The following is a 10,397-nucleotide window of genomic DNA, read 5'->3' on the forward strand; positions in this document are numbered from 1 at the left end:
TCCCCCACCCAGCCCCCTCCCTACTCCCCCACCCAGCCCCCCTCCCTAACCCCCCCCACACACAGCCCCCCTCCCACCCCCACCCAGCCCCCTCCCTAACCCCCCTCCCACCCCCACCCAGCCCCCCACCCTCCCTACCCCCCCACTCAGCCCCCTCCCTCACTACCCCATCCAGCCCCCTCCCTCTCTCCCCACCCCCATTCTAAAGTTTAAAGTTTATTTATTAGTGTAAGTAGGCTTACATTAACACTGCAATGAAGTTACTGTGAAAATCCCCTAGTCACCACACTCCGGCGCCTGTTCGGGTACACTGAGGGAGAATTTAGCACAGCCAATGCACCCTAACCCGCACGTCTTTCGGACTGTGGGAGGAAACTGGAGCATCCGGAGGAAACCCACGCAGACATGGGGAGAATGTGCAGACTCCACACAGACAGTGACCCGAGCCGGGAATCGAACCCGGGTCCCTGGCGCCGTGAGGCAGCAGCACTAACCCACTGGGCCACCCTGCTATAATTTCATCCACAACCCTCCAAGATCCCTGCTCCTCCAGCTCTGGCCTCCTGTATCCCCTTCCCTCCACAAGGGCCGCCATGCCTTCAGCTGCCTGGGGGACCCTGGAATTCCACCCCCCCACCCCCACCCCACAACCTCTGAACCTCCCCCCTCCCTTCAAGGTCTCCTTATAATTTGCCACCTGTCTGAATATCTCCTTACGTAGCTCAGTTGATAATGTGAAGCGCCTTGGCAACTCGTTTTGCCAGCTTGAAATAGAAAATAGGAGGAGGCCATTCAGCCCTTCAGATTGAGCAGATTGGGTTTGTTCTCGTTGGAATTTAGAAGGCTGAGGGGGGATCTTATAGAGACCTATAAGATAATGAAGGGGCTGGATAGGGTAGAGGTGGAGAGATTCTTTCCACTTAGAAAGGAAGCTAGAACTAGAGGGCACAGCCTCAAAATAAAGGGGGGTCGGTTTCGGACAGAGTTGAGGAGGAGCTTCTTCTCTCAGAGGGTGGTGAATCTCTGGAATTCTCTGCCCACTGAAGTGGTGGAGGCTACCTCGTTGAATATGTTTAAATCACGGATAGACGGATTCCTGATCGGTAAGGGAATTAGGGGTTATAGGGATCAGGCGGGTAAGTGGAACTGATCTACTTCAGATCAGCCATGATCTGATTGAATGGCGGGGCAGGCTCGAGGGGCTAGATGGCCTACTCCTGCTCCTATTTCTTATGTTCAGGTCTGCTCCGCCATTCATCACGATCACGGCTGATCATCCAACTCAACATCCTGATCCCACCTTCCCCCCCATATCCTTGAATCCTCTTTGCCCCAAGTGCTGTATCTAACTGCTTCTTGAATACATTCAATGTTTTGGCATCATAGAAATCATAGAAACCCTACAGTGCAGAAGGAGGCCATTCGGCCCATCGAGTCTGCACCGACCACAATCCCACCCAGGCCCTACCCCACATATTTTACCCACTAATCCCTCTAACCTACGCATCTCAGGACTCTAAGGGGCAATTTTTAACCTGGCCAATCAACCTAACCCGCACATCTTTGGACTGTGGGAGGAAACCGGAGCACCCGGAGGAAACCCACGCAGACACGAGGAGAATGTGCAAACTCCACACAGACAGTGACCCGAGCCGGGAATCGAACCCAGGACCCTGGAGCTGTGAAGCAGCAGTGCTAACCACTGTGCTACCGCGCCGCCCCTACTTCATCAACTACTTCCTGTGGTAATGAATTCCACAGGCTCAATACTCTTTAGGTGAGGAAATGTCTCCTCATCTTCGTCCTAAATGGTCTACCCCGAATCCTCAGACTGTGTCCCCTGGTTCTGGACTCCCCCACCGTTGAGAACATCCTCCTTGCATCTACCTAGAAGAGGCTACATAAATACAAAGTTTCTGTTGAACACCGCTCCAGAGACAGTAAAAAGCACCTCGGTTTGGTTCAGGGGCCGAGGCTCTGGGTCTACACAGTTGACAGCGAATATTTCCACATAGAATCCCTACAGTGCAGAAGGAGGCCATTCAGCCCATCGAGACTGCACTGACCACATCCCACCCAGGCCCTTTCCACATCACCCCATATATTTACCCTAGCTCGTCCCCCTGATACTAAGGGGCAATTTAGCCTGGCCAATCCACCCAACCCGCACATCTTTGGACTGTGGGAGGAAACCGGAGCATCCGGAGGAAACCAACGCAGACTCGGGGAGAATGTGCAGACTCCACGCAGACAGTGACCCAGGCTGGGAATTGAACCTGGGTCCCTGGTGCTGTGAGGCAGCAGTGCTAACCCCACTGTGTCACCGTGCCACCCAGTAACAAAGCTGAAGTAAACATATTGTGACCGCTGCCAGTGCCACTCACTGATCTTAGCCAAGCTATGGGCATAGACTCCAGCAGCACAGGAGCTGGCCACTCAGCCTTCATACTTATGCTGGCCCTTTGAAAGAGTGATCCAATTAAACCCACTTCACTGCAATCCCCTCCCACATTTTTCAAGTACTTAGGATTCACATCACAGTCCCAGGGCAGATCATTTAGGACTGAGAAATAGAGAAACTTGTCACTCAGAGCGTGGTGAATCTTTGGAACAGAGGGAGTTGTGGCAGCTCCGTCGTGGGGTGCATTGCCAGCAGAGGTCAAGAGATTTCTAGATACCAATGACACCAAGGGCTATGGGTATAATGAGGGAATCACAGAATCCCTACAGTTCAGAAAGAGGCCATGTGGCCCATCGAGTCTGCACTAACCCTCCAAAACACCATCCCACCCAGGTCCCACAACCCCCATAACCCCATGCATTTAATGTGGCCAATCCCCCTAACCTGCACATCTTTGGACACTAAGGGGCAATTTAGCATGGCCAATCCACCTAACCTGCACATCTTTGGACACAAAGGGTTAGGTCCCGAATGCGGGCTTTGGTCCCAGTTTAAAGTTTATTTATTAGTCACAAGTAGGCTTACATTAACACAACAATGAAGTTACTATAAAAATCCCCGAGTCGCCACACCTCATCACCTGTTCGGGTAACACTGAGGGAGAATTTAGCACGGCCAATGCACCCTAACCAGCACGTCTTTCAGACTGTGGGAGGAAACCGGAGCACCCGGAGGAAACCCACGCAGTCACAGGGAGAACGTGCAGACTCCACATAGGCAATTTAGCATGGCCAATCCAACCTAACATGCATATCTTTGGATACTAAGGGGCAATTTAGCATGGCCAACCCATCTAATCTGCACACCTTTGGACTGTGGGAGGAAACCGGAGCACCCGGAGGAAACCCACGCAGACACGGGGAGAACGTGCAGACTCCGCACAGACAGTGACCCAAGGCCGGGAATCGAACCCGGGTCCCTGGCGCTGTGAGGCAACAGTGCTAACCACTGTGCCATGGAAGATAGTTTTGAGGTAGAAAATGAACTATGTTCTGGTTAAATAGCAGAGCAGGCTCGAGGGGCAGAATGGCCTGCTCCTATGTTCCTATCACCGTCTGGAAGTTACTGAATCAGCCTCCACCACCCGGAATCCAGATCACAGCAAAACCCAAAAGTAAATTAAAAGTGCCTGCTTCTTGGGTTCCTTTTGCCAGTGAGTGATCGAAGTATTTGAAAAGTATTAGTTAGAAGGGTTAAAGCTTTTCTTTGCAGCTTTAGCAAGACAGTGCAGATTTTAGAATGGGCCTGAAGTTAGCACCTAAGTGCAGGGAATGCTGCCCTGAAGTTGCAAACCTTTGAACAAAGGTCAGTGAGGAGGAGCCCACCATCATCTCTGTGGCCATAAACCACAAAGGACTTTCTCGCCTTTGATTATATGACCTGCTGCTGATCTACATTTTCACGCCTGCTGCTAAAACCCTGCATTAGCACCTCGTTGAGCAGCTGTGAAGTGGGCGAGGACATTGTCACAACTCACATCAAGCACTTGGCAGCTCAGAAGGTCGAGTGCACCAAGGGTCAGGTCCCGAGTGCGGGCTTTGGTCCCAGTTTAAAAGCTTAATTATTAGTGTCACACAGTGTCTGTATAGCGCGCAAGGAACAATACTTTTCACTCTATGCCAATACACGTGACAATAATAAATCAAATCAAATCAAACAAGTAGGCTTACATTAAGACTGCAATGAAGTTACTGTGAAAATCCCTTAGTCGCCACACTCCGGCCCATGTTCGGGTTACACCGAGGGAGAATTTAGCACGGCCAACACATCTTTCGGACTGGAGGAGGAAACCGGAGCACCCGGAGGAAACCCACGCAGACACGGGGAGAATGCGCAGACTCCACATGGACAGTGACTCGAGCCGGGAATTGAACCTGGGTCCTCGGCACTGAGAGGCAGCAGTGTTAACCACTGTGCCACCCGGGAAATATATCGGCTGTTCCTTCACTGTCGCTGGGTCAAAATCCTGGAACCCCCTCCCTAACAGCACTGTGGATGTACCTACACCACAGGGACTGCAGCTGTTCGAGAAGGCACCTCGACACCACCTTCTCGAGGGCAACAAATGCTGGCCCAGCCAGCGACGCCCATGTCCCACGAATGGATAAAAAAAGTCTCATTCCACAGACCTCCAAAGAACAACCCAAGCTGGCGCTCCCAGCACAGTACACGCTGCACTGCCAAGATGTGCCTTCTTCCAGAGGAAACATTAAACCAACGCCCAATGAGGTCAATTCAAAAGATCCCACAGCACTCATCGGGAAGGAGGTGGAAAGTGATCCTCGATGGGGGAACTCTTCCCAATGTCCTGGTCAATATTTATCCCACAATCGCCACTGAAAACCCACGCTCCATGTTGGAGCTTGCTAGGGGACGGGCAGCGAGGAATAGAGATCTGTGGAAAAAGACAGTTCATAGTGCGGTCAACGCTCGGAACAAGACACGGACGTAGTGATTGTAAAGCACTCGGGTTGCCAACTGCAATCTCAGGACTGAGATGAGGAAGAACTTCTCCACTCAGAGTTGTGAACGTGTGGAATTCAGACACAGAGGGTGGGGGGTGCCTGGAACTCGCTGCCAGGGGAAGGTAGTAGAAGCAGACACGATAGTGACTTTTAAGGGGCGTCTTGACAAATACATGAATAGGATGGGAATAGAGGGATATGGTCCCTGGAAGGGTAGGGGGTTTTAGTTCAGTCGGGCAGCATGGTTGATGCAAGCTTGGAGGGCCGAAGGGCCTGTTCCTGTGCTGTAATTTTCTTTGTTCTATCACAGAAAGCTGTTGGTCCAGTGCGGGAGCTGGACGTGGCCCTTGCGGCTAAAGGGATCAAGGGATATGGAGAGAAAGTGGGAGTGGGATACTGAAAGTGCGTGATCAACCATGGCCATATTGAATGATGCTCAAAGGGCCGAATGGCCTATTCCTGCACCTGGCAGGTCAAATGGGATGAAGGAGTACAATATAAAGGGAAAGACTCTTAGCAGTGTAGAGGATCAGAAGGACCTTGGGGTCCGGGTCCATAGGACTCTAAAATCTGCCCCGCAGGTGGAGGAGGTGGTTAAGAAGGCGTATGGTGTGCTGGCCTTTATCAATCGAGGGATTGAGTTTAGGAGTCCGGGGATAATGATGCAGCTGTATAAGACCCTCGTCAGACCCCACTTGGAGTACTGTGCTCAGTTCTGGTCGCCTCATTACAGGAAGGATGTAGAAAAGATTGAAAGGGTGCAGAGGAGATTTACAAGGATGTTGCCTGGATTGAGTGGCACGCCTTATGAGGATAGGCTGAGGGAGCTCGGCCTTTTCTCCTTGGAGAGACGTAGGACGAGAGGAGACCTAATAGAGGTATATAAGATGTTGAGAGGCATAGATCGGGTGGACTCTCAGAGGCTTTTTCCCAGGGTGGAAATGGCTGCTACGAGAGGACACAGGTTTAAGGTGCTGGGGGGTAGGTACAGGGGAAATTTTTCACACAGAGGGTGGTGGGTGAGTGGAATCGGCTGCCGTCAGTGGTGGTGGAGGCAAACTCAATTGGGTCTTTTAAGAGACTCCTTGATGAGTACATGGGATGGCGGGTTATAGGTAGGCCTAGAAGGTAGGGATATGTTCGGCACAACTTGTGGGGCCAAAGGGCCTGTTTTGTGCTGCAGCTTTTCTATGTTCTATTTCCTATGTTTCTAAATGTACCCTGGAAGATTTCAGGTTGCCAACTGCAATTAAATGTGCTCAAGCTGGCTGCTTTGTTTTTTACATTACAATCAAGCAGAGCTAATGTGATCTTGCGAAAGGGAAAATCACGTTTGACTAATTTATTCGAGTTCTTTGGGGAAGTAACAAGCAGGGTGGATAATGGGAAATTTGCAGATGCGGTCTGCTTCCCTTGGTGCCACATCAAAGGCCACTACATAAGATAAGAGCTTGTGATGTTGGAGGGCAACATCTTCGCATGGATAGAGGGTTGGCTAGCGAACAGGAAGCAGAGAGGCGGGATAAATCAATCATTTCTCGGTGGGCAAGCTGGAACTAGTGGAATGCCACAAAGATCAGTGCTGGGGCCTCAATTACTTACTAGAAGAGGCAATGGCCTAGTAGTATTATCGCTAGACTATTAATCCAGAAACTCAGCTAACATTCTGGGGATCCGGGTTCGAATCCCGCCACGGCAGATGGTGGAGTTTGAATTCAATAAAAATCTGAAATTAAATGTCTAATGATGACCATGAAACGATTGTCGGAAAAACCCATCTGATTCACTAATATCATAGAGTGCTGCAGTGCAGAAGGAGGCCATTCAGCCCATCGAGTCTGTACCGACCACAATCCCACCCAGGCCCTATCCCCATAACCCCATGCATTTACCCTATCTAGTCCCCCTGACATGAAGGGGCAATTGAGCATAGCCAATCCACCTAACCTGCACATCTTTGGACTGTGGGAGGAAACTGGAGCACCCGGAGGAAACCCATGCAGACACGGGGAGAATGTGCAGACTCTGCACAGACAGTGACTCAATCCGGGAATCAAACCCAGGTCCCTGGCGCTGTGAGGCAGCTGTGATAACCACTGTGTCGCCATAGGGAAGACGATCTGCCATCCTTACCTGGTCTGGCCTACATGTGACTCCAGAGCCACAGCAATGTGGTTGACTCTCAGCTGCCCGCCAAGGGCAACTAGGGATTGGCAATGAATGCTGGCCCAGCCAGCGACACCCATGTCCCACAAATGAATTTTAAAAATCTAGGTTAATGATTCAAATAAAATGTATAGTTGCTAAATTTGCTGATTTTACAAAGATAGGTAGGAGGGTAGGTTGTGCGGAGGACTAAAGGACGCAAAGGGCTATGGATACGTCTGAGTGGGCAAAAATTTGGCAGATCCAGTACAACGTGGGAAAATGTGAACTTTGGGAGGAAGAAAAGCAGAATTGTTTAACTGGAGAGAGATTGCAGTGACTACACTTCAGGACTGAAATGAAGACTTCACTTAAAAACAGTATGGGATAGCCACAACATCTCGATTATAATGAAAATTTGTCTTCTGAAAGCCATTGTGTGGCCGGTGATAATGTGGACAGCTGCACAATGGCAAGCACTGCTGCCTCACAGCGCCAGGGACCCAGGTTCGATTCCAGCCTCGGGTCACTGTCTGTGTGAAGTTTGCACATTCTCCCCGTGTCTGTGTGGGTTTCCTCAGGTGCTCCGGTTTCCCCTCTCAGTCCAAAGATGTACAGGTTAAGTAGATTGGCCATTGCTAAATTGCCCCTTAGTATCAGGGGGAATTAGCAGAGTAAATATGTGCGATTATGGGGATAGGGCCTGGGTGGAATTGTTATTGGTGCAGGCTCGATAGGCCGAATGGCCTCCTTCTGCACTGTAGATATTCTATGATTCTTCTATGAAAAGCGAGTGACGAGGCTCGAATAGAGTATTTGAAATGAAAGCACTCAGACGTATATGCTTTATGTTCAGCCAGACAGACAAATGTGTGGGTGCTCAAGTAAGCTGGTGTTAAGAGTAACTTTTCTGAGGCAGTGATGTCGAGGAAGCTCACGTATTTTGGATAGGTGATTTGAGCTGGAGGGGCACGTTTAGGAAAACAAGAGAGGTGACGCAAGGCAAAACATCTGGAAAACACGCACAGAAGACCCAAAATGGATATCAGAACGTGGACTGGCGCCTCTCTAGAGGACAGGCAGCGAATGATAGAAATCAGTGGAAAAAGATAGTTCATTGTTCGGCCAACCTCAAACAAGACAGACACAAAGTGGCTGTAAAGTACTTTGAGACTTGGGTTGCCAGCTGCGATTAAATGTATCCCTGGATATTTCAGTGCATTACTTGCCCCTGCTTCCCACCCCTCACCACACTCCAACCATCAGTCAGCCAACATGTCCATCCGTGTTGGCACACTGCTTCCCACACCAGTAGGGAAGAAAAGCAATTCATTAACCAATCAAGTTTAAAGTTTATTTCTTAGAATCACAAGTAGGCTTACATTAACACTGCAATGAAGTTACTGTGAAAATCCCCCTTGTCGCCACACTCCGGCGCCTGTTCGGGTACACTGAGGGAGAATTTAGCATGGCCAATGCACCCTAACCAGCACGTCTTTCGGACTGTGGGAGGAAACCGGAGGAAACCCACGCAAGACACGGGGAGAACGTGCAAACTCCACATAGACAGTGATCCAAGCTGGGAATCGAATCCGGGTCCCTGGTGCAGTGAGGCAGCCGTGTTAATCTATAGAATGGTAGAATCCATACTGTGCAGGAGGTGGCCATTCAGCCCATCGGGTCTGCACCGCCAATGATCCCACCCAGGCCTATCCCCGCACTGGCACTTGATACCAGCTAAAAAACCATCCCAATTTTCAATAGTTTGATATCTAGTAAAAATCAGAGACCAAAAGAGAAAATGCTGGAAAATCTCAGCAGGTCTGGCAGCACCTGGAAGGTGGGATTGATAATTTATTTTTTAAATCTCAATTTCTCCCTAGAATCTCACAATTCTGGGAGAGTCCAGGCCAATCCGGGAGGAGTTGGCAACCCTGTGCTGTGGATGGGACAGGCGCTATAGCAACGTAACTCTCTCTCACCTCTCCCGTTGCTTCTTCTGCTGCTCCAGCTCCTGGGCGCGGAGGTTGCTCTGCATCTGCTGCAGGCTGGGCTCCCACTCGGCCTGGTGGGCGGCCAGGGCCCCCCCGGCCTGCGGCCACAGTGAGGCGGCCTCCACCCCCGAGGCGCTGCCCCAGCGGCCGTACCGCTTGCGCAGGGCCTGTGGGCTCCGCTGCCACTCGGGGCTGCCGTCGTGCGGCAGGTAGAAGCCGCTCAGGTCCAGGCCCAGTCGCCGGGCGTTGTAGCCGGCCCGGGCCTCCCGCAGCGGGGCCGGGAGCCGCAGGAAAAGCCGCCGCCCCAGAGCCGCCAACATGGGCGCCGCCATCTTGGATCCGGGGGGTCCTCCCGCCCCCTGAGGTGGCTCTCAAAGCGCCTGCTGAAAGGTTTTCCACAACTTTTTAAAAAGTAGCTGCACTCAGACAAAATCAAGTGTGCAAGTGACCCACCCTTCACATTGCAACATCTAGCCTTCTAAACGTTCATTTGCTGCCACTCAAGAAATCTGACAACACCAGGTTAAAGTCCAACAGGTTTATTTGGAACCAAAAGAGAAAATGCTGGAAAATCTCAGCAGGTCTGGCAGCATCTGTAAGTCATGATGTGGAGATGCTGGCGTTGGACTGGGGTAAATACAGTAAGAGTTTTAACAACACCAGGTTAAAGTCCAACAGGTTTATTTGGTAGCAAATGCCATTAGCTTTCGGAGCGCAGCTCCTTCATCAGATGGAGTGGATATCTGCTCTATATCCACTCCATCTGACGAAGGAGCAGTGCTCCGAAAGCTAATGGCATTTGCTACCAAATAAACCTGTTGGACTTTAACCTGTGTTGTTAAAACTCTTACTGTAAGCACAGTAAGAAGTCTAACAACACCAGGTTAAAATCCAACAGGTTTATTTGGTAGCAAATGCCACTAGCTTTTGGAGCGTGCTGCTCCTTCGTCAGGTGGAATGGGAGATGTGCTCATCTCCCACTGGACTGAGGTGGGCACAGTAAGAAGTCTCACAACACCAGGTTAAAGTCCAACAGGTTTATTTGGAATCATGAGCTTTCAGAGCGCTGCTCCTTCATCATCCACCACAGCACATCTCCCACTCCACCTGACGAAGGAGCAGCACGCTGCGAAAGCTAGTGGCATTTGCTACCAGATAAACCTGTTGGACTTTAACCTGGTGTTGTTAGACGTCTTACTGTCTTTACCCCAGTCCCAACGCCGGCATCTCCACCTCATCATCTGTAAGTGTCAGAAAAGAGCTGACGTTTCGAGTCCAGATAACCCTTTGTCAAAGCTATTTGGAATCACGAGCTTTCGGAGCGCTGCTCCT

At 50.7% G+C, this 10,397-nt stretch overlaps 1 protein-coding gene across 1 annotated transcript in view; it reads right to left on the bottom strand.

Moving 5' to 3' along the window:
- LOC144507796 (large ribosomal subunit protein mL64-like) overlaps positions 1-9,416 on the bottom strand; it is a 10,142-nt gene extending 726 nt beyond the window's left edge. The window contains 2 exon segments of the mRNA XM_078235097.1: positions 744-764; positions 9,044-9,416. Coding sequence (XP_078091223.1) covers positions 744-764; positions 9,044-9,397 — 375 coding nt within the window. The 5' untranslated portion in view covers positions 9,398-9,416.
- Positions 9,417-10,397: the final 981 nt, after the last annotated feature.

This window comes from Mustelus asterias, chromosome 19 (assembly GCF_964213995.1).
Source record: "Mustelus asterias chromosome 19, sMusAst1.hap1.1, whole genome shotgun sequence".
Classification (NCBI taxonomy): domain Eukaryota; kingdom Metazoa; phylum Chordata; class Chondrichthyes; order Carcharhiniformes; family Triakidae; genus Mustelus; species Mustelus asterias.